This window comes from Centropristis striata, chromosome 1 (assembly GCF_030273125.1).
Source record: "Centropristis striata isolate RG_2023a ecotype Rhode Island chromosome 1, C.striata_1.0, whole genome shotgun sequence".
Classification (NCBI taxonomy): domain Eukaryota; kingdom Metazoa; phylum Chordata; class Actinopteri; order Perciformes; family Serranidae; genus Centropristis; species Centropristis striata.
The window spans coordinates 28,007,289-28,032,900 of record NC_081517.1 but is presented as its reverse complement, the minus strand read 5'-3'; the positions used below and the strand labels follow the sequence as shown (position 1 = coordinate 28,032,900).

Sequence of the window (25,612 nt, the reverse complement as noted above, 5' to 3'; positions counted from 1 at the left end):
TTTTTTTTTTTAAGGGTGAGTACCACATGCTGAATGCAAATACATACTTGTATTCATTTATTTTACTATTAAACTATCCAGAGATTTTGATATGAACTTGGTAGGTCAAACACTTACTGGCATTTTTGCCATAATTTTTTTGCCTAGGGTGGTGTATTTGAAATCTGGAGCATTTCTTTATTCAGTGGGCAGTTGCAAAAATGATGCAAAAATCTTCTTTCTGCAATTTGAACGAATCTCTCATGAAGTCATGAGTCTCGTTACAGTTTGAGGCAGGTGCGACATATAACAAAGGTTTCCATTGATGTGAAAAGCAGAAAACTACTTTCTACAAAAAGAGCAAATGTTGACTGATAAACAACAGACTGTTGAAGTTTCGAAGGCCTGTATGGTACAGAATGAACAAAAGATGTCACCCCAAAAGAATACATTTATTTGAAGAAAATGAAATCCAGTGTGTTAAGACTCACGGCTATAAAGCTCTAACCTGGCAGAATAACAGGCTGTCAAAATGCCTTTTGTTCTATTTGTGCAATATGAATACACCAAGGGCAAAGATGCAGAAAAACAATTTGTCACACAGCAGTTCCCTTTAAGGAAAGTGTTTGTAATCACTTACTGAGATAAGCCAAATTGATGGCTTATTATTATATATTATATATTATCACTGTTGAGCGGAAACCTCTTATCTCCATATTTTATCATTTTTATTTTTCACAAATCACTACCCTTTTGGGTCACCAGTAGTAGTTGAATATCTGCAACAACCCACAGATAATTAAAAGTATTAGAAGCTTGTGAATAAATCTCTAAAAATCCATTGGATCCTCAAACTGTCGGCAAAAGCTCACGGCTCCACCCAGCTCCATCATGAATGATGTGCTGCACACAGTAGAGCTGAAGGTAAAGAGTGGTAAGGTGATTTTTATCTGACCTCGTCCGATTTAAAGTGCTTAACAAATGTATTAGACCACCTGTCATAAAAACAAGAAAACATGAATATTTTAGAAATCTTTCAAGAGCTTGTTTGAAACTAAAATATTATTGTTATGTATTTGGTAAATAACGAACTAAATTCACCTTTTTATACTCAAATTTGAGCTGGCTCACTGGGCTTCTCTGAGAAGTCAGAAATGAATCAAGCAAAACATTCAACCACTAAAACTAATTTTTCCTGTTCAGGAATGCAAGTAAGTAACTATGATTTGACATCTTAATCAAGAAATAATAACGTGCTTTACTATTTTAACAGTTTTTTGGGTAAAAAAAAAAAAGTACATTTGAAAGTTCATGGATAACAATAATAATTATATTTTAGCATTAAAAATATATCGTTTCGGTGATTGATTTTGGTAATTACCATTGCTGCTAATTCAGGACAGCTGTGGCATAAACTACTGGTCAAATAAATGTGTTAAGCACTGTATGTTTTCAGAAAAGTATTGGTTTAAGACGTACATAGTTTCATGAGACAGTGACCACCGCAGACGTTTCCTTGGGCCCCCTGGGCATTGGGCCGGAATCATCTGTACCCTTGCATCAAACCCCTGTTATTGGGTGGCCAACACCAAGCCTGGGAGTGGTTGTAGGTAAATGCTTCAGCAACAAACAATTGTAGATTGTCCCTTAAATCAGCCAATCCACAGAATGCAGCAGTGGATTTTGGATGTCTATGACCTAGACCAGACAGGACCGTGTAATAGGGAGGGATGATGACAACACACTCTAGTTTATTGCTTCTGATTAATGAGCAAAAACAAACCAAAGTGCCTCGTCATCAGACAAATCGAATAAAGACGAGGCAAGTCCTGGCCTCTTTGTGCTGGCTGCGTCATGTAGTTGAATGATCGATCACACTGTGAAGAATCCAGACAAGAGACAGAGCAAGTAGTACTTTAGTGCTGCTGCGTTCTCTGAAGTGATTGCCTGTTCTGCTTCAACGAGGGGGAAAATAACAGGGTCATTCAACTAGTCAGTACAGGCTTTTATTTGTTGTTGTGAAAAACCTTCCCTAATATGCCGCGGCATATTATCCTGTTCACGGTCAAGCACATTCATCATGGTGTCCTCAAACATTTCAGATAATCACATTGGCCCTCATAAGAGGTTGAGATAATGTATGCACGTCCTTGATATTTTTAGAAAATGATGAGCGCTACAGCTCATAGATGACGAAGCAGATTTAAAAGGACATCTCTTGTCTAAACGGACATTAAATTATTCTGATGTCACTCTTTACTGCCTCTATAACCCTGTATATCCAGCCTTATGTCCGTCCTTCTGTGCCTTTCTCTCATTTTCTGCAACTGTGTCCTCACTCATTAGCAAAGGACTCAAAATATCCTTCTTCTACTTCCTGTTAATCTCCCCCCGCAGTTTGTCCTCTGCCTCGGTGTCTTTAAATCCACCCCACTCACCTCCCTCATTTCCTATGTGGCATGAGGAAGAGGAGTGGAGAGCATCTGCATTATTTACAGTAGCTCTTAACCTGGCAGGCTCTCGCTCACCACCATCCAGAGCTGTTTTTAGAAATGCTGCCTTTGCTTTCGAGACTTCAATGAAAAGGTGAACTTTTATTAATGGAGCTGGTGCTGCCGCCATTGAGTAGAAAAGAGACTGAATCAACAGAAGGTGATGCTAAAAGAACATGTTATGCAATGTGTTTTGGCTGTTACAGTACACTGTGTAGTGGTAATGTAATAACTTCAGCTCATATATGTTTCATCAGGCCTTTTTTTCTGCATTACATAAGTTTTTCTAATACAGCTCGGCCATGTTTGAATTCGTACATATTTGAAAGCGTGTACATTCTCAGTGCTGATTTTCTTGACAGTCTCGATAATTTATTTATTGTGACTGACTCTGAACTGTCTCAACAGTGAACACATAACTGGCAGTATTAAACTCAACCATTAAAAGACAAACAGGCTACCCTTGTATCGGTGTTAGATAACACATGGAGATTGGTCATTAATTTCAGTACTGCACTACTGGCTGTGCTGCACAGAGCCTTGCACTGTGTACGGGTCATTTCTCAGCTGATGCTGCCGACACTCAAAATTTCCTTTAGGTGTGCCACAAGTGCAGAAAATGTCCTTTTGCTTGATGCATTTCATAATCTTGCAACATGACAACCCTCCGCTACACTGCACTCACTGAACTGCTACTGAACTTTTTAGTGTCTGCTTGGTTCTGCTCCACTGGTGTTCAAGTTGATTAAGAATATTTTAAGCACAAGTTAACCATGATTAACATGTTTGTATTAACAATGGATGACATGACTTCTTGTAACTGAAAGGGTTGCATGTAGTGATGGATAAACCCACAAGGACTTTGGTCTAACAATCACTTGACTTCAGTTCACTTACAACGCTTTGTGGCATCTTTGAGCTCATTGTTGGAGGAAGGAAGCAAACAGTACCAAGCAACAAACAAACAAAGTTAGCAGTTAGCTGCATGAACATAGTGGCACATTTTGCAGCTAAAGAGTTAAACATTTCCCTAAGGAGTTGGTAAAATGAATATAGGATTCATAAGATGAGCAAAAACACGACTCCAAATGAAAGTTTATGTTGCTACATATCTGCTGAACAGGAAGATCATGGATGTATAGATAACTGGATACATGGTTGGAGGTGGGGTCAGCTTATTCCCTATGAAAGTTGCTCAGTGGCGCATGATGCCAAAAAATGTTGCCGTCCATTCGTAAAAAAAAATAGCCAGATCTTCTGTTGCTCTTCTATTGGGCCCACAGGACTTGCACACTAAAGACTTCTGCTGGCTGAGGGGGTTACTTCCAGTTTAGCGCTCTGATAACTTTAATGTGAATAAAGCTATTTATTGTTACGGCTCTTCTAGACTTTCCAAATGTTACTGGACCGAATGGATCACATTTTGAGAGTAAAACGAGTCATTTCTTAGGGGTTGTGATGGGTGATCTGTTGATTTACAGATGTTTCTTCTACATACTTATTCTTCGTCTATCAGAAAAGTATTTCTGAGTCCAACGGCATCACGTGATGCACCTGGAAATTGTAATTCCACTGTTTCGCCGATATGTCAAATCAGCAACAATGCCCGGCACTCTTCCTATGGGCTTGATGTAAATATGCAACTGTTTGCTAACAAGAAGGCAATATCAGCTGTATTGACTAATAAATATTATGTTCGTGTTGTTTTTACAGCTTGTTTCTGCTGCCCCCAAGTGGCCAAAACAGGAAGGAAATGGTACAATGGTACATCGCTGTAATTTATAGCACTACACCTGCAAAACAAAAGCCAAAACAATAATGTTAGCGTCATCTGTTTGTCTCTGATCTTAACCTACTGCTGTGTCTGTCTTTCTAGTCGGGGAATTTTGTACTCAGACAACCTTTTCATAGGTCTGGTATTCTTTTTGTGTGTTTCTTCATGTGTGTGTCCTTTTTTGACACTGCATATCTTACACGTAGACCATTGTCTAGAGAGCAGCGGCCTTGGTGCAAACAGATACAGAGGAAGTGAGTCATCGCATTATTTGCCCTTTCAAAGTTTCACAGTGCAACTCGTCTACATCAGTATAGAGGACACGGAGCCAAAGGGCTGCAGCTGGGTTTGTGACCTTTAAAGCATAGATTGTGTACATAATGAGGCAGATGTTTGGGGATGTATTGCTGGGGAATGTTTGTGTTTCCTCCACCGGACATAATTAACAGACTTTACAGCATTGCTTTGTTAATGTAGCTGGACATTTTTTTAATTATTCAGCTTCATTCAGCTGGAAATCAGCTATTTTTTACTTCATGTAGCATCGAACATTGTCATGAAAGTATTAAAGGCATACTATGCAGGAATTGTCGCTTACTGTTTGTAAACATTCAAACTTGACCCCTCCTTCCCAGCTCAATAAAAAGTGAAAGCAAACCCCAGATTTACTCTCAATTTAGAACTAGCTTTGTCTGCTTGGCATTTTGCCTAGCTATATTTCCTTTTTTTCTGGCTGTGTCCATTATTTAAATAGCTTGGTGCCCAAAGGGTGATGTGCAGAAATGTCCTAGTAAAACAGTAACAGTAAAAAATGGTGTCAGTCACAGCCTCACATTTTTAGTGGGTAATAAGTCATAATTGAGAGGTTTTTATTTTTCTTTAGGCCTAAACATTGTTGTTTTTAGGAAATTCCTGCATATCATACCTTTAAAATGTAGGAGCCATAATTCACAGTTGCTTATGAATTTGGAATAAAATATTTGACAATGTGCTTTATTCTTGACAGATAAAATGTATAAAGTCTCAAAACTTTATCAATCTCTTCCAGATGTATCACAATGAAAATTAAACCACAATTAACAGAGGATTGTGTCTAAAATCAAAATTATTCCAACTGTATGGGCAACCGTGTATATAGGCCAATTCCCCATGATAGTATCTGTTCTAGCTGTGTGGTCGTGCATCCTTCCACGTGCTGCTCTAACGACTTGCGTAATTGTTTCATTTATTTTAGCACATATCTGTAAAATCTGTGTATCCATCAAAGATTTGCACCAGGTGCTGACACCATTTTGAGCCCCTCCTCTGGGAGCTATTTTGTGTGAGCACCGTACATTTTCCCCTGACAGCATTTCACAGCTCAGCCAACAGCCGTGACAGGTAAAGGTCAGGGAAAAAGAGATGCAGAATCTCGGGGAATGTGGTTGTTATAGTTCTCCTTCATTACTAAGGTCCTGTACGCTCACTAATGAAATTCCGTTTTAAACTGAAGCACACATGTGGAGGACAAAGGGAAAAGAACACATGGTGACTGAGCAGTGAAGCTTCACTCGTTCACAGCCTGTTCACAGATAAAAGGATTATGAGCGTCACAGGCCATCATCAAACCATCACGCCTCATTTTTCTCTCTCAGTAACGATCTGTAGTCAAAAATGGAACGTTGTGTCTTCTCTTTGTGTCTTTTATTCAATTTTAGCCCCTCCTTCTCATTAAAACTCCTCAAGTTGCCCTCCTTTGATCCATCTCTCACTCCCAGTCGGCTCCTTTTCTCCTTCTTTGAAACCCTTCATACATTCTCATATCTTTCTTACTTGTTTCTGGGTCTTTTGTCTCCAACAGAAGCTTTGGATTTAGAACACAAAGAATAAAGATCACAGACGTGCCGCCTTCAAATCAGTCAATCCACTCTATCGCTTGCATTAAGTGAACATGCTGCAGGGCATTTTAAACTAAAGGCTGTTATTGCATGGCCAGTGTATTTAATTAACTGAACACATCCAATATGTACAAATGCCACAGAGTTTTGGTCATTAATTCAGAAGTCGCTTCGCCACAAATCAACTGTACGTCTGGCCTTTCATGGAAGAAGCATTATTGCTGCAGGCGCTGACATGACTTTGCTTTGTTTTCTGACCTTTTTCTCAACTAAGTCTGGAAAATAAGGCAATAAATAAACAATGAGTGTTGACAAAGGGCCAAGCAGACAGGCAATTTATGGTCAAGCAAACATCTGCTTTTTACTGTGTTGGCGAGTACAGCTTCCCATATTCTGTCGGCCTACTGTTGAAGTAGTTTAAAGTTTCAAGGTAGTACTGACACATTAATAGTATATTCATAATTAAAGACACCACCATTTATATTCAAGTGAATGCATATTATTGAACCTGAGGCACTGCTTTAGATCTTTCAGTATTTATCATTAGAAGGCAGAAATGTACTCAGGAAAGAAAACTAAAAATATTAAAACAATTTTGCTTCAGTGCATCACATTAGCTTTGGATTGAATTCCATGGTGTTCCTCTTATGATTTTGCTTAATGACTAATAAGCAAGTATTGTTCTGATAAAAAAATGAGGAAATCCAAGTGGGACGTTTTTGATGATAATTAGACAGGGTGTTATTTTTTCAGTTGAAGCTGCATACAGATTTACTTCAGACCCAATTTCATTTTTAGAATTGCATCTAAAGGCCTTAAATGCACAGTTTAACAATACATACATTCACATTTAATATTTGTCTAAACATTTATTGATGTTACAGTCTACTGTGTTCCATTTCTACCTGTATTTAGGTGACTTCCCATAGTTACATGACACCTCTTGAGATTTTCATGAAGGCTGTGGTGGTAACTCAATACTTGAATACTTAAATTTCAATGTAAAGTTTGGAAAACTTGATTGAGAAAACAACTGACTGCAGCATGCCCCAAGCTTGTTACACTAGTGTTTCAAGGGTATGCTGTAAGTTTCTTAAAGTGATTGCTGTCAGACAATAACCTGTGAACTTATCCTGTCTGTGTGTTTTATCTTCCAGTACCGGATTGGGCAGCTGTACATGATCAGTAAACACAGCCATGAGCAGAGTGACAGAGGGGAAGGAGTGGAGGTCGTCCAGAACGAACCATATGAAGACCCAGCACACGGCCAAGGACAGTTCACAGAGAAACGAGTCTACCTCAACAGGTCAGTGGAACGATGACTGTTGAACTTTAAATTATTGGTTAAATTATGTGTGGAGTTGCACTCTATTGTACTCTTTATTTAACACAAATTTGGTTAAGACTGTCAATAAAACTTTCTAAATTTGATGTCTTTCTTAAATGTACTCAGGTCTATCACAGGCCACAACATAGTTGACCGCATAAATGACCAATGAGAGACTGTGTAGTTGATGACGTAAAATGAGACTGGTCTCCCCCCCAAAACGCCAATATAGGGTGTTTGTACAGGCAGCAAAATACGATTCACATTTTGCGGACGGAGTAGTAATAATCGACAGCGATTTGGAGTTTAAATGGCCAATATCACAATCGGGGCAGCAGGGAGGCAGGGTGGATGGGTCGAACAGACAAACTTTCTCCCAGGATTATAGGGTGTCCCGTGTGAAAACAGAAGATAAACAATTTTTTACATAACTTCAGTTTTTTACATAATTTCCATGGGTCATGCTTTGTTAATTCTGTTTTTTTTAACATAACTTGCATTGCTTACATTGCTTACGTCACCTTCGTAACTCACTTCCAGCATTTACCAGCATAACACCTAACCAGGAACTTTTTTTTTTTTAAAGACATTTTTTTGGGCATTTTGTAGCTTTTATTGATAGGAGAGATATTGAGAGTGAAAGGGGGAGACAGAGGGGAAGACATGCGGGAAAGGGCTCCGAGCCAGATTCGAACCCGGGCCGCCCGCTTACAAGGACTGGGCCTCTGTGGTACGCGCTCTACCAGGTGTGCCACCGGGAACGCCCCTTTTTGCCCTAAACTTAGGTCACTGTTTTTTTGTAGCCTAAATTCACCATACCTCCAGCCTTTTTTACAACCCGAACTTTACGTGTATGTATAATGACGTGTGTGCTACTTTTGGAAAGCACCACGGTACCGTGAGCCTTGAAACGTCCACATGGGTTATTTTGACAAACGCTCATATGGGTCATTATGGGTGATATTGACAAACGGTCTATTCTGTCGTTTAGGTTGGAGGTCTTGTTGCGTAAAATACAGGACAAAGACTCTGTCTCCTCAGAGCTGAACCTACCTAATATCTACCTTAACACTTGACCAGTTTGGTTGATCCCGGCTGGAGTGATCCTGCAATATGGTCTCTTAAGTGAAGGTGGATAGAACAACATAACCCACCATGGCTGGACAGTTAAAGAAAAGAGCCCAGCCAGCAGAAATTCAAACAATAAAGTCAAGATATAAGGCATCACAAAACCACTATCTCCGGGGAGTGCAGGACTGAAACACTACAGCAGTGGGCTGAGTAACAATTGGTACTTTAATCGCTGATACTAAAGTTTTTTTTCTGAACTTTCTTACTCAAAGAAAAAGTCAGCTAAAATTGCATCCTTAGCCATGACTGTACTCAAAGCTGGAAAAACCTGAAGTACAAAGTATAGTGTATCTGCTTATCAACTGGCTAAGATTACATTGAGTCATTTAATGAGGATGGAAAAGTTGGCAAACACACAAATGCACACATGCTCTACGCTACAAGCAGGTCCCCTGAGTCACGTATCCATCACAGTTCTATATCACCCAATACTGGTTCTTTACACTGCATCCCATGGGCCTCTGTGTGGACTGATAGGTGTGTTTGCGCATGCAGATACACATGTGATCCCATACACACACACACACACACACACACACACACACACACACACACACACACGAGTCAAAGAGAGATGGCAGAGAACAGGATGGAGAATGTGTAAAGAAAAGAAAATGACAGCGGGAATGAGAATTAAAAAATAAGGATAAGTGAGGGAGAGAACAGAGGGGGGACAGAGATGCTGTAGGCCATTTGTTTAAGCACAAATAACTGCGTCAGCATTCGCTATGCCAGGGAACTAATTATGCTGAGTAAGCACGGCTCTGCGTTTCAGAGGAGAGAAGTGGGAGAAGGCAGAGGGAGCAAACGGAGATAAGTTGGGCTTCCATTCAGGTATTTGCACGCGATTTGCAATGTATTTAATAAAAGGATTAGGAATTAAAATGGAACACTTTAACAACTTGCTCAATTCACAAAAAAACTATATTTTTTTTACAGTTGCTCAATGCTTTGATAGCGAAGTGTTGAACAGACAATACCGTGATAACCTTCCAGACAAGCTTAGACTGTTGTCCAAGTTTCTATTGTGCTTTTGTTAGTGCTTCAGACCAGTTAATTATTTCCACAATGCATTCCTTTGTTTGTTTTTTGGAACAAGATTGCAACAGCAGCTTACTTACAGCTCTCTTTACCCGTGGGGGGAGTTTTAATAATGTTATTATAAAGAAATAATCCATTTACATCCACAGCTTCGTTGAAAGAACACAAAACACTGACCTTTCCAGAGTGACTGGGTAAAATGTTCATTTCTCAGGGTTACATTAGCTGGAATTCAAAGCGATGCTTCGGTCCTGTCTTGAAAAGTGAAAAGTGGTTAGTTATTAAGATTTTTTTTTTATATTCAGTAAGGGAAGCAAAATAAACACATGGACAGTCCCATACAACCTGTGTTTATTCGGAGATTTAAAAAAAAAAAAGAAAAGCACAAAAAAACTGAGAAAAAGCTGCAGTATCAGAAAAATGTGAGATGGATTTCGGTGAATTAAACTAATAGCCGTGAAATTAAATCAAGTTCTGCAAAATCAAATCAGATAAGGTTATATTGATTAATAGGATGTTACCATAACTAACCACTGTTCTGCCCCATTCAACTGGCCATCCATCTGGCTCTACAAAAACTCAACATTTAGCTCTAATTTGCCAGCAGGGATGTCAATCTGGACTCATTCTGTCACGCTTCAACCGCCCCATTAGCTCTCACAATCTGCCTTGTGCTGTACTTCACTATTTGGCCTGGTCCCATCCGACCTAAACATCGATTCCACGCCTGTTCTGTCAATAACTTTCATTAAGAGCGGAGAGGGGATGGTTGGTTTTGTGATTGAATAAAGTGTTGCGTTCCCTTGGTTGTGTTCAACTAAACTGGGGTGTTCTTTATTAATTTTTTCTAAATACAAACACAGGCTTTGGCATTAAAACTCCGAGCAGCCACCCACCAAGCTTGGACGATTGGCAACGTGGGCCCCCACCCTCCCCCTTGTTGTAGCAGCCATTGGCAAATATATTTAAAAGAACAAGGAGGGAATGGGAGAAATCAACAGATGGAGGTGTAGGAGGAGTGTCAGTCTCTTTTGTTGGGAGGGAGAGTGTGAGAGAGGGGGGGGGGGGGGAGTGTGTGAGAGAGCCTGCCAACGTTCACACAATGTGATAGTCGATGGCTGTTTTTATTCACAGCCGTCACGATGCTGTGGGCGCCATTTTTGTCCTCCTTAAGAAATTGTTTTCCACGTCAATCAAAGGAAGCAGTGATGAAGGCAGGCTGTATGAAAGCCTATCGACTTCTATGTTTGACGCGTCTCATAAATAAGTTCTCTGCATAGCAACAATTACAGTCAGTTCAGAGTTCAAGATGAGAGAATGTCAAGCGTTACTCACAAAGTGCACATATTAGCAATAGGGCTGGACGATGTGGACCGAAAGTCATATACCGATATATTTAGGCAGAATATCGATATATGATGTATATCACAAAGTGAGAGCAAATATTCAGTGAAAGTCAAAGCCAAATATTACATGTCACAAGTAGTTTTATTGAAACTTTTTATTTAAGTGAACATAAATACTGTATAACAGGAGTACATTTTTTTCAAATCAAAGCTCCATAAAGTGCCATTTAAATAAAAAAAACATCTTAAATAAAAATAGCCTGTGAAATGAAATAGGCCAATCTTTTTCTGAAATAAATATATTTATACGACAAAAGAATAACAAACATTACAAAAGAAGTAAATATGACAAACCCTAGTAAGGGCAGCATTTATATATAAAATAACATTTTTTTAACTATATCGATATATGCGATATGATCTTATTTCATATGACATTTAAAAATATATTGATATATCTTTTATATTGATATATCGCCCAGCTCTAATTAGCAATATACTGTAAATCTATGAGCTCCTGGTAGATGATCGAGAGGTTCAGTCTGCAAAAAGAACTCATTGCACATTGTGATTAAACAAATAAAATAAAATGAATGATTCACCTTTTACTTGGTCTTGTTGGTCACGATAACACCGCCCCCAGCCCTTGACGTAAGTGGTTTGTGCTTCAAGACCAGCAAAGGCTTGGTGTCGCTCTGGAACCAGTTTTCCTGACCGAGAGCCGGTTCTTTGTCTGTCGAAAAATTAAGAACTGGTTAAAGACTAGTCAGCAGCTCCAAATCTTCCCCTGGAACTGCTTTGGTTGAAAAGTGGTATGAGAACTCTCCAGTCTGGGGTTGCAACTAAAGTAAAGGTTTAACATTTGGAAATATGATTATTTGCTTTTGTGTTTTTTACTCTCATATCTGTATGGTAAATACTCCAGGAAGTTCCTGCACCCGGCGAAGAAATAGTCCATCACATAACTCCGCCCCCACCACCCATTGTTTTGTTTTTATATCTCTAGTTGAAGTTGGTTCAAAATGCCCTCAAATACCCTCCAATAAAAGTTGATTTTTAAAAACCTTTTTAAACATGTCCATATGGTGTTTTTATATGATACAAGACATGAGCAGCAGTGTAAGCAGATATTGCTTCACAACTATTTACACTGTGACAGCCATTGCCAATTAAGAAAAAGCCCCCTAGGAACAACGGCAAGCTTTCACACAATAACTTGATGTCATGGAGCCCAAAAATACTTTTTTACCATAGACTCATATTTAGGCCTGCCACAATAATTACTATATTAACTTAATGCTCGATCTATAACCTGGACAAAATATTTTTTTCTGGATTCGACGTCAACCTGCCTGTATGAGAACAGTAGCAACGCAAACTGGCAATACAACGAACCAAGAAGTACTTTTAAAACATGACCGTCCCACTCAGCTGAGAACAAAAGCCCCGGCTGGACATTGAGAGCCCCCCGCTGCATTTACTGTCACCAGAATCACCCACTCGCTCTTTCTTGCTCTTCCACTCACTCCACACACACATACACTGTCCTGCCTCTTAAATGAGCCATGCCACTCTCATAGTGGACGCGTTATAACGCAGACTTTTGTGCTTTTTTAGTAATACTGCAAATGTTTGACAGACTGTTGGAATTGCCAAAGAATCTCCCAAACAGCTGTTTATATATTATTTAGAATATATAAAAATATAATACTTATATCAGTGCAATTTCTGTTAACAGAGCCTGAGAGTCTATTTTATTTGTTTTAAGTGTAGTTTATTTATGTTTCATTTATCAAGGATGTTTAAATATTTCTTTTCAACATTTCAATTTGAATGTTCAATATTCTTGAGATTTAAAAATTCATTGCTGTGGAAAAGGATGTACTCAAAGATAATATCGTTTATTGTCATAGTTTCTGGGAAACTATATTGTCAAAAATTTGTTTTCATGACGGGCCTACTCATATTGTGAAAGTGATGTCTGTAAATGAGCAGATACATTTTCTTAGGCAAATCAACTTTGCAATATGTACACTTATATAGCCATTATTTTAATCATTAGGCCCTAAAAGTTGAAACGTTCACTTTTCATCAGATCCAGATTCATGAGACCGAGCGGTGAAGAGAAAAGGAACGTTTGCTTGCTCTTCCTTGCCCATAGTAAGGCAGCTACAGAAGATCTGTGTAATTTTAAATATCAAAGTCGAACTAGTTAGGCTTCATTTGCCACTGAAAAAACTTTCATCGGAATGAACAGGGCCCCGCTTCCAACGCTGTATTCAGTTTTTCTTACACATCTATGTTTACAACAACATACAAACAAATAATAGATTACCATTCTTTTACATCTGCTAGTTGCCAATTTATTTTTGTTTTTTTACTTTTTAAGTGGGAAAACCATGTTAAACAAATACTAATCATAGCAGAGTATGTTTCAATACTTTCAAATGTGTCTGGAGGAAGATTTTGAAAGTCTTTAGTAACCATGGAGATAGCCTGGTGTGCAGAGAAATATGTGTTTGGTCTCCTGTAGCATCTTCCCTGAATAAGAGTTTTTGGAAGCTTTCTCTTCATACCATCCCTCAGTTTCAATTTTCTTTTACTGTGATGCGATTTTCCCTTCACAAGTGGAACAAGTTTTTCATGATTGCTGCGATAACGGAAGCAATTTCTCCCCCCATCCCTCCCTCGCTGGTACAAGCTCTTTCTCCTCATCTGTCTCTGTCTGTCTCAATGTCTCTCTGCAGTAAATTACCCAGCTGGGCTCGAGCAGTGGTTCCTAAAATCTTCTACGTGACGGAGAAAGCATGGAACTACTATCCTCACACCATAACAGGTGAGCATGTAAAGTAAATGTGTTGGAATGGCAGCTAATCAGTCTTGTGTTGTTGTTTTTTTAATGACCATTACTGCGCATAGGCCTAACACTCAAAATCACATCATATCAAATCCAGTTATCTGATGAAACCATTAGAAAGCCATACTGTGACACTCCAGCACAGTATGGAAGAGGGTTGCAACAGGGTGGAAAATTTCCAGAAACTTTCCAGAAACTTTCCATGGGAATTAAGCTGGAGAATTTTGGAAATATTCCAAAATGGAAACTTTCCATGGGAATGGGAATTTACTGGAAATTGGGGGTATTTTAAATTAACTTTAACATATCTATATTTGTTTGGTCATAAGACATCCATGCAAAATAATACAAGTAAAAAACATGACATTTCAACAGATTTATTTGCAAGTGGAACTTCATCAAGTTTTAATTATTTTATTGAACAATCAATTATTTCACTGAACAACAAAAACATGAATGTTTAGGTAAATATTACTCACCCCCAACCAGACCCATTCAAAAATTAAATTGTTAAGTTAAACACATGATTGAAGAATGCACAGTGCATGTAGGGGGCGTGGCCTCATTAAGGGGACGAAAGTGAACTTGAACATGAACATGAAATCTGGTTGTTTTAGTCAAGACTATGCTAAAATATATTTTCCCTAACTATATCTAAGTTCCCTGTTAAGGGCCAGCCTTCAATTTTGTAAATTCCCGGTTTAGTCCCGTTACATCCAATAAATTCTTCAGTTAATTCTCAGAGAAATTTCTTCGAAAATGTTAAGAATTTGGCAACCCTAGTGTTGAATAGTGTAGAACAGCAATCACAAGAAGCACAACCACTTTCTTTAAGATCAGCTTCTCAACAGGCTTCAGTATGCTGAAAGTGTCAGTCAAGACACAGTTTACTCAGCACTAAGCACTTGCTAAAAAAGGCTTTACTGTATGTTTTTAGCAAGTCAAAGTAGCGTGTGAAAAGAAAGTATGAGCTTTCAAGTCACAAGAAGAGGAAGAGACATTTCTAGCACATGGTTGAAAATTGCTCATATCCACTGCATCTTAACACATTTTTAAGAGGAAAGAGCTTTTACCAATGTTCCAGTGCATCATCAGACATGTTTTATATAATTCAGGAAGCTTTAATGCTCACTTTTCAACGACTCCAAATGCAATGTCTGAAGGACATGTGAGGGTTTTATCACGTGGATCCTGAGCTGGATGCAGCATCTTTGGAAATAAGTGATGTTATAGCAATTTAAGCAAAATGTAAATTAAATGTGAAAAATCAATGACCTCTAAAGACAACAAAATGGATCAATAAAGTATCAATTTAAACTCTAAAAGGTGATACAGTCAAGTCACAAGAGCCCTTAAAACTGACACATCTGTCACACAATCTCAGCTTTCTGTTTTTCAGTGTTTGAGTCTAACAGGAAGTCATGGTGTGAGAAAGCAGTTTGACATATAAACATGTCCAAGCCGAAGTTTACAGTTTTTTCCGTGAAGCAAATGCTTTTTATCCACGCCAGCTTGCAATGAGTGCAGCAGTGGAATAAGCTTTGCTTCATATATCACTGGCATTACAAACAACCAGTAGTCACAAGTGCAACGATCAGAGCTGCAGTGCCCAGGACACATTTCTGTGATGCTTTTATGATCCTGATCTAAGGGAGAAGTGTTACAAGCTGAAGGGTACAGATAAAAGGAATTTCTTTTTGATGCAAGCAAATTAGAGAATGTAGAAGAAAAAGTCACTAAGGAGCAGATGATGTGAGATTTGTGAAAGTTACTAAGTACTTCCTCTATGTTTCACACATTTGATCTACATCATGGCCTTATCATTTCCTTTCATGCTGTGGAAAATTTGAATAAGCTACATAACTAACTGTGTTTCTCCTGTGTTGTGTTTCCGCTCTGACCCGTCTGTGTCACCCAACGCCCTGATCTGTAGAATACACAGTAAGTATCTTCCATGTTACACTGCATGACTTTATTACGGTACACCAGATGCCACACTGAGTGAAAAACACTAAAGGATACCTCTGATCATCAGATATGTCTTCAAAATTGAGAATCATGGCCTATTACAATTATGAATGCACACAAAATGCACAGGCCATGCATCAGCATTGTTGTTTAGAATGGAAAATACTACTGGAACGCTACTTTTTCTATTTTATCGTGAAACCTTTTGAGGGTACATTTTCTAAAAGTAAGATATTAAAAAGGGAATTAAATCTAGTGCTATTATCGTGGCATTGAACATTCTTTTGAGTGTTGAATTATTTTAGCAACGCAAAATTGCAACACTGACAATAATTGCGTTTACGTGTTATGACAACAGGCTTGCAAACAAGCACTTCTTTACACATCTAAAAGAATCCATAAAACTTTGTTTTTTACTTGGAGTTGCCACTCTGGCGACTCACCAAATTTAAGTTACATATTCACAACTCCTAAAGAATATGTTATCATTCTTTAGTTCTTTAGCTGCTAAATTCTCCACTACATTTGCTAACTTGCCATGAGGGCCTGGGCAAGTTGTATACAGTGAGTTTATCAGAGCTTATTTTGCTGGACACAGCTGCCTGCTGAGGCTAGAGTTAAGTAAATAACAAGGTTACAGTAAATCAAAACAGTAAAGATGAGGTTCATAAAACCAAGACAATAAGCTGAAACATGTTGTGTAGAGTTGAGGAAGACAGCAAAGTTGGGTGATCATTCTCGATCTGTGGGTTTATCACGACAAATGAGCCCTTTCACATTTAACATAGCCATTGCTTAAGTAAAAGATTGATTGGTGCAGCTTTAATCAAAAGCCACCCTCTTTAGCTTATTGATTGGATTAAACCATGATTGAGCTACGAAATGTCATACTAACTGACTGATCTGACAGCTTGTAATATGCTAGATTATGCAAATACACAAACATTTACATTATAAAGAGTTGTGGTTTACTCCGTATAGAAGCTATAAGGCTGGTTGCAGAAGTTTACTCTGCTGCTGTTTCGAACATCTTGCGTTTTTTTCGTACACGGATAAGGTTTGTTAAAACTTGCATCTTCCATGTCTGCAGTGATCAAAACAACTTCGGCCCTCACAGACACACACACGGCAGTGAGCGTGTCTTTGCTAATAAGCACAACTGCCTATGTGACAGCGATTAACACTTGAAACACATGAAGCATCGGCACATTTTTAAGACACACGTGCATACCATTAGGCTCAGCTATAAGGCTTCTGTTGTGCAGAGTGAGAAATGTCGACAGTGTGAGTCACGCCAGTTTAGGGTGCAGGGACAAGAGGGGAACAACAACATTGTTGCCGCGACAGAATGCTCGATAATGTCTCTATATGCGTGGAGGCGTTTTGTGTTCATGTATGAGTCAGTGTAGATACAAGATTAGTTTTTAGCAAAAAGACTTGTATGAATAATTGTATTGGCTTTTGTTAACTTTGACAAGGAGATAGAAATTGACAAACTGCGTTATTACAGCCTGGACTTTTGTTCTGCATTATACAATAGGAAGAACATAGAAAGAGAAAGAGACACTAAACAAAAAACAGCAACTTTGACAGTCAGTGTTAAATTATACAGTACTTTTAAAGAGGTTACAGCAAATTGTATTACTAATGCCGTGTTTCCACTGCATGGTACGGCTCAGCTGAATGTCATGGCACCACTACGTGAAACTGCCATGACATCATCTCAAACGTGACACTTGCTGAATCCTTTTAATCTGAAACCAAACAGAGAAACATCTGTACTCCGTCAATTGTACAGCGTAGTTTTGGGGGCTGCCATTGTGAATAAAAATACTGTGCTGCTATTGATGGTACCTTGGTTATTTAGAGATTAAAGGCTGTGCTATAATGCAGATTTTCTCTGATCATTCATTGGTCTGGGGTTTTTTAACTCCACCCTCTAGTATCAGCTGAGCTCGCTCTAAACTTTGACAGAGCAGGTAGCAGAAAAAGTACCAGATTCGATTCAAACCTGTGGAAAGTGGATCTGTGGAAATGCAGTGGACATGCAGCATAAGTTGCCCTGTTTTGACAGCTGTTTGCCATAAACTAAAGTTGAGACGTAAAATATCCTCAGCAGGAAGGACTGTTAACTTTATGCAGGACAGACTCTTTAAATGCTATTTAAATGTTTTGAAACAGGCAATTTAACAACAATTACAACGACGTTTCACATATTTGTCTCTCTTTACCACAGTGCTCATTCCTGCCTAAGTTCTCCATCCACATAGAAACAAAATACGAGGACAACAAAGGATGCAATGACAATGTGAGTATATGTGTGATAAGAGCTTTGAGTGGTTGGGGGGGTGGTCTGTTTCAAAATGGTACACTCTGAAATGGAGTGTGATATGAGTACATACAATGTCCGTCTGTCCAGGAGGAGGGATGGATCCATGCGCTGATACAGATACTGCTGCAATAAGCCTTTATCAGCGCAGTCAGTTAATCAGTCAGGCCCTAACTCCGATTTAATCTGTCAGCTTAATATAAATCTGTTGCCTGTCTTCTCTCCTTATACAGAAATCTGTACAGCAAAATAGGCAGTTTAAACACAAAATATCTCATAGCAGACATATGGTGGAAAACAAGACCTCTGCGAAGGCAACATGAATAAACCCATCCGGGCAGATTTGGCAGCACACAGACCCTCATTTGCAATCACGTCGGATCATAATGCCAACTATACTATGCGCCTTGAGAGTCTGCCAAAAACCACTCCACTTGTTGGACAGCTAATTTCATTTGGGCTGTTAGCCTCCTCACTTTCTTTCTCTCTATATTTTATTCCACTCTCCAGTTTATAGGAGCATTAGTCATCAAATGAAAGGCTGCCACTGCTTGGACAGAGAGGAAGAAGAATGGTAGGGTAGTGTGCAACAAACACATTGCTTTAAATATATCATGGTGGGCGGCCAGCATGTTAAAGGGATAGTTCGGAGTTTTTTGAAGTAGGGTTGTACGGGGTACTTATCCATAGTCAGTGTATTACCTAATGTAGATGGCAGTCACATCACCTGGAAAAGCAGGCAGGAGTACAGACACGTAAGCGAAGCAATGTAGTGCTGAGGACGGAGGCAGAAGCACCTAAAGCAAGGCCCACCCCCATAAAAATCATTATCAGATTAAGTTTACACTATATTTGGAATATTTTCACAGCTTCACCTTGATACTTTCTCTGCTTTCTGACAAGGAACTGAAGTTGTTATCTATTCTCTCTTTAAAGCCTCCAGACTCCATTGACAAAAACAGTAATTTAGCCTCACAGGACACAGGAGTTTCAGGTCTACCGCTGCCTATAGTTAGTTAGTTTGTGTTAGTGTGAGACTTTGGATCCAAAATCACCTTTAAATTACAAAAGTCACACAATAGCACAAACAAACTTACTGATTAAGACAGCAGTGGACCAGCGACTTGTGTGTTCTGCAAAGAAAACTTACTGTTTTTGACAAAGGAGTCTGGTGGCCACAGCTAATGACTTCAGTTCCCTTTTGTAAAGGGTTGGCTGATTGCAAGGTAAGTAAGGAGTGAAAATATTCTAATTAGTGTTTACTTAATGATATTATTTTTTTCAAGGTGGCTAAAATGTGTTGCTGCTGCCACCGTCCACAGCAGTACATTACTTAGCTTCTGTGTCTATAGTAGGGATGGGAAAAAGGGATCAATGATTGATTACTGATCGTAAAGAATTTGGTTGATTACATGAAATATTTAATCAATCGGCATATTTTTTTATTTTAATTTTATCTATGACTGCATATCAGTACTCACTGAACTGAAACACGGCCGATCGTTAGTTCTGCGGCCGTACATGAATAAGCCAATGAGCTGATTAATCAAGTTGGATAAAGCTACAGTTTGCAAACTGAAAATTGCAATAACAATTATAAATCACACAGAAATACGAAAGAGGATTAATTTGAGAAATACTAGCTTACTGTATCAAACCTTGCTAGCATGAATTACTAGGTTTAATTTAATCCAAAACTTATTTAAACAACAAACACTTAAATATTAAAGATTACTGTCAAAACTAACCTCATGCCTCTTCAGGGGCTGAAACATAAAAAATTGAACTCCTTGATGTTATCTTTAATTTAATCTTAAGTGCGTTAGTTTTACGATCGACAGGAAGTCTCTTTTCCTCCTTTCAAAATAAAAAGTGTCCGTTATCAAAACAGGCTTTTGCATAGTACTGTATATATATCTTTTATTTTGCCCATTTATGCATGTAGCGCTTACTCAATTACTTGATCGTTAACGATGCTCGAGTTAGCAGGTTCCTTCCAAACGCACATCCCTAGTCTATGGTGCCTGTTTATCAAAATTACAACTACAACATCCCTTTAAAAAATCTAACCATCCTTTAAATGTTGCCGTGTCTTCATATTTTACTATAAATTTTCCTTGATCTGGTGAGAAATGGCTTCCAACTTCCCTAAAGTGTCTTTTTGATGTGTCTCTGAGTCGTTCATACTTGTACCCACAAAGTGCAGAGGAGGACAGAAATGGACAGACTGTCTCTTTGCATTAAATATGCAGTGATGCTTTAGACTGATGCTTAGTTGGTTTGACGTGACAAGGCGACAAATCAAATACTTTTTTATTAAATGTAACAGAAGTCGCCTACAGCGAATACACTAATGGATAAAAACTGAGACGAATCACAGTTCTGTTGCATAAACATGTGTTTGTGTGTGTAATTTGGTTTAGATGTGAGCAGAGATATAAGAGTGGCACATAAATTTCACCGTCTACACACACAATGATTCAATGATTCTGCTGCAGTCTTTTGTCCAACATCTTCAGGGCAAACAAACAAGAAGCTTTGCATGTTTCATGACATTGTATAACCAATTCATGAGTATGTGAAGTGCACTTGCCATAAAGAATGTTGTGAAAAGATATGAGTGCAGCTGTGTTTTACATAACAACATACTCGCTGAGCAAATGTCATGTTTTTCCACGTTGATGGCATAACATACATCTGGCCACCTGCAGTGTCCTGACACTGTGTATCAGTTGGAAAAGAAAGAACAGCAAAAGGACAGACTTACTGAGTGGAAAGGATTCAAAGATGGAGGAATGAAAAGGAAGGAATGGTGCAAGAGAGGGAGGAAAATCTTGGATGTGTGAAAAGGAAATGAGTGGGTGTGTGAGTGGACATCATGCACGGTTTGTATGGAGGCTGCAGCAACATTACATGACATGCTAAATTCCACAGCACTATCCAGTGTCAGACACACATGCGTATGCGCTGACACTCTTACCCACACACACCCTCACACATTAAGCTTTAGCATGTGTCCTCAGGCACATGTTGCTCTTGCAATCTCTCCAAGGACTCCTGAACTACACAGCAGGCAGAATGGGAAAGTGCATGTTTCATTCTTCCTCTTTTGTTTTGCGGTATTGTCCTTTTCCAACTCCCACTCTTTACTACTTCACTGCTTTTTTATATTTTATTGGTCATTGGCCTAGAGGTTGGAGGAAGAGAATCAAAAATTGGGCTTGTAACTGGAGGGTCGCAGGTTCGAATCCTATCAGGACTGACAGGTCAAGGACTGAAGTGCCCTTGAGCAAGGCACATAACCCCTGCGCCCAGGGTAGATACCACTGCTCTCTGGACGCAGTGGTATGTTTCTAGCATGGTGTGTTTACTGGTTTGGTTAAATGCAGAGGACACATTCACTGCTCGCTGTGTCTGTGTCTGTGTCTGTGTCTGTGTCTGTGTCTGTGTGTGTGTGTGTGTGTGTGTGTGTGTGTGTGTGTGTGTGTGTGTGTGTGTGTGTGTGTGTGTGTGTGTGTGTGCAAAACTGAATCATAATCCACGCCCAAATTAGAGACTATTACGAGCTATTATAACAAAAGGGGATCATGTCAAAACACTACACCTGAAAAGTTGCCTTTCCAGTGACGTACACTGAGGTCCAATACCCTGTTTGCACAAGACTTGATACATCTGCTTTCCAGATGGAGGGAAGGCAGATTCTGTGGCATCAATTACCAGTACTGCACAAATATCATTGATTTGTGATGTTTACAGCTATTTCAGTCAGTCCAATCAAGACGGGCTACTTTTGAGTCATGAAAATTGTACATGATTACCTCTTTTGTCAAATATGTTTTGATATTTGCACACTGACTCTGTCACTTTGTTTTGTCACCCATAAAAAAATCACAAAGTGCTTCATGTGCACCGCACTGATAGATAACAAAAATGAAAATGCTGAAATGGCTTGCTAAATATTTTAGGCAGCTCTCAGTGCGCCCAGGTCTATGTGTGGAAAACACTGTAAATACAAGTTGGATTAAGCACCATGACTTCGCTGGCACAGGTTGCTGATGTAGGCTGCTTTTTAATTTGGCAGAACATGTCAAATGACCAATGCAGCTTCAGCCAGTTCACGTAAAATCAAACCGCATTAAGCTCAGACACCAGACCGGAAATACAGGTGCATCTCAATAAATTAGAATATCATGGAAAAGTCCATTTCCAGTAATTAAAATAGCCCCAACTAAGTATTGAGTGCACATAGATGGACATACTTTTCAGAGGCCAATATTTCCATATTAAACTTACTTTTTAAAATTGGTCTTTTGTAATATTACATTTTTTTTGACACACTGAATTTTAGGTCTTGATTAAGTGTAAGCCATAATCATTATAATTAGAAGAAATTAAATAAATTAAGACATGAAATGTTTCATTCTGTGTGTAATTGAATTGAAATACTGACATAAATAAACTTTTCTATGATATTCTAATTTATTGAGATGTACGGAAGCCCTCAATGGCCATGCATTCATATATTTTTTCCCCTATGCTTTTTCTCGTGATAACAAGTTAATTTCATTTGTTTTCCAACAAAACATATGTCGTCTTGAATATATGAATGCATGGCCGTTTAGAGCTTCCGTAGAGATGCACCTGTAAGACCACCCACATTTTTTAAATTGTATTAAATGGGAAGAGGTTCCTCATCAGAATATAGTGCATTCCTCCTGTATATATATATATATATATATATATATATACTTTTCAAATGCACTTTGCCCTCATGTTTTTATTCACACAAAAAATATCTATTTGAATTTAATTTGATGAATATCTCTTATACATGCCATGGGTGACCCTGGTCTGCTTTCTGTGTATTTTCCCTTTTGAGGATAATAAAATGCAGTCCAATGAAATATTTTATTTAGATAGGGATTACTATCAGCTTTCAGAGGCTCTAGCTGCAGAGCATTTTAGGACACATGCCTTGCTGTGCACTGTAGTGACCACATACTGTCTGCCTGTGCTTTGTTTAGTCGTGTATTCACAGTGGAAAACTGATTAGATGAAGTGTACCAACAAATTCTGGCAAGCACACTAGAATAGCGCATAGTATTAGCATAGCATTAAATTGGGTTGTAGCTCAGGGTATATAGTCTGTGGGTTTGCCAACATTTTTATGTGTTGGATTATTTTTTTTTTTAATCCTTTTTGGGTTATGTTATGTCTGGATTTCTTAAAATGACACTGAATGGCCTTAAGGGGTGCTACATTTACATGTACGTATGTGTCACTGATTGGTACTTGGGAATGCTGTCATTCATAGGGTGCCAACGTGTTGTCCTCTCTTTGTGGTTCATTTTCTCCTCGTCTTTTGTTGTCCTTCTCTTTTGTTTACCCTCTCACTCTGCCAACCACTTTCTCTTTGTTCCTCTCTCCTCTCCCTCTGTCTTGGTACAACATGGCAACTCATTGTGTCTTTTTTACCCCTTAATTAACACATAACTTGCGTCTATTGGAGTTATTTTTGCGTAATAAGTAATAAAATGTTACTTAAGTTTTTTCCAGTTGCAGTGTAATATGGTCTATTGTTTAAACCTTGGATAATTTACATCAAACTCCATTTTACTTTGTTTGGAAATGCATCAATAAACCAAGGACCCTTCTAATTACACAAACCCATGTTTTCCCTCTCATTTTATAACCGTTCCTCCCTGTCGTTTGACTCCCCCCACCTCTCTTCCAGTCTCTGCATTCACCAGCCACCCCCCCCCCCCCCCCGCTCCTCTTCTCTGATCCCCTCTCTCTGCCTGTGACTCCATCCCTCTCCTCTTATTACACACTATCTTGCTCCTGCAAACCCCCTCCTCCTGCTGCATCTCCTTTTCTTTGTTTAATTCCTCAGTTTCTCCTCTCATCCACCTCTGCTCCTTTCCCTCTCTCCCTCTTCATCCCAGTCTCCATTCCTGTCGCTTGGCTGCACTCATGCATGCTGACATATCACCCTTATTGTGCCAGCAACACTCATCCACACTGTAAATGACAGAATGCACCCTTGGAGGGCAGAAGGAGAAGAGAAGGATTTCAAGATTTTTTTTTCATCTTCAGACTCCTGTTGTGATTTGAGCTACAACAAATGTTTTCGTCTAATAGATTGTTCAATGGACAGAAAAGTAACTGCATACTTTTTTTAAATATATTTTTTGGGGGGAAAATGGCACAAAATGCTGTTAAGATATGGAGATTTCATGCATTCTATGTTTTATATCATAGTAAACTACATTTTTTTGGACATAACCTGGGACACTGAGAAACTGGGATGACAGATTTATTTTTTATACACCAAATGATTAATACATTTTTTGAGACATGTTAGTCTAAAATGAGCCCTTATTGTAATAATACATTTACAGCTCACAATGTGTGAAAGTACAGCAGGGATCAGATTTTTTTCCATTCATTTTTTAATCTTTCAGCAGCCTCGCTTTACATAGTTAAATTAAAGATAAATCTCTTAAATGAAGCTGGTGGCCTTTAACCTCACTTTAAATGCAAACACGCACACACATACACGCACACACACACACACACACACACACACACACACACACTTCCCCTTGCAGCTATACAGCAGACACTGCAGTGAGCTCTGTCCCAGTACGCTCACATGAGACTGTATGTGTGTGAGAATATAATTAGGCCGCATATGTATGGATGAATTGATGAATTGCGAAATATATATATTCATTTACGTAAGAGCATATGCATTCATACTTGATTTATTGTAGTAAGAAGGTCCATATAATCAGCAGCATGAGAAATAATAAGTTATAATAAGAACTTTCATAAAAACTCAGAAGGAAGTAAGAAAGTTGCAAATTTGTCTTATCAACATATGACCCAGTAATTACAATCAGCACTGTGTCATTTGGCACCGTGACAAATATAAGACATGGGCACAGAGCACCACCTGATGGTTGTGTTAGCAAGTACAACATGTGTGTCGTGTTTGGCTGAGCGACAAGGGGACAGAGAGGGACAAGATGCACAGTCGAGCGTTAGTAACAGTATGAATAATTTCCAACTTTAGAGTCTAGCAGAAAGGCAGGTTCACACAGGAACATATGTGATGATGTAACCAGGAACATTTCCGAGGTTTATTTTTACTTGTGGAGAGGCTACTCTGATTGGCAGGCCGAGTTGTGGCGAGCGTTGGCAAACCGATCTGTTCTGCTTTCAGATCTTTGACACAGAGCTGAAGGATCAGGAGAGGGAGGTTTGTTTCGTCGACATCGCCTACGATGAGATCCCTGAGCGCTACTATAAAGAGTCTGAGGTGAGCTTGTGGAGGTGTGAGTGTGTAGATGCGCATGGCTACTGAGAATTAACACTATTGGAGAGGTGTGAGTGTAGTGTTGAATCTGGAAATGCTCTATAATACTAATAAAACAATGTATGATCTCAGTTTGTGTCATGTTGTGATCTTACTCAGATATTTTTCTC

At 38.9% G+C, this 25,612-nt stretch overlaps 1 protein-coding gene across 1 annotated transcript in view; it reads left to right on the top strand.

Moving 5' to 3' along the window:
• The window catches only part of LOC131974777 (cytoplasmic phosphatidylinositol transfer protein 1-like), a 92,057-nt gene that overhangs the window by 58,648 nt on the left and 7,797 nt on the right, over nucleotides 1-25,612 (top strand). The window contains exons 2-6 of the mRNA XM_059337234.1: nucleotides 7,280-7,428; nucleotides 13,715-13,803; nucleotides 15,758-15,765; nucleotides 18,029-18,100; nucleotides 25,350-25,445. Coding sequence (XP_059193217.1) covers nucleotides 7,280-7,428; nucleotides 13,715-13,803; nucleotides 15,758-15,765; nucleotides 18,029-18,100; nucleotides 25,350-25,445 — 414 coding nt within the window. The remainder of the gene's footprint in view (nucleotides 1-7,279; nucleotides 7,429-13,714; nucleotides 13,804-15,757; nucleotides 15,766-18,028; nucleotides 18,101-25,349; nucleotides 25,446-25,612) is intronic.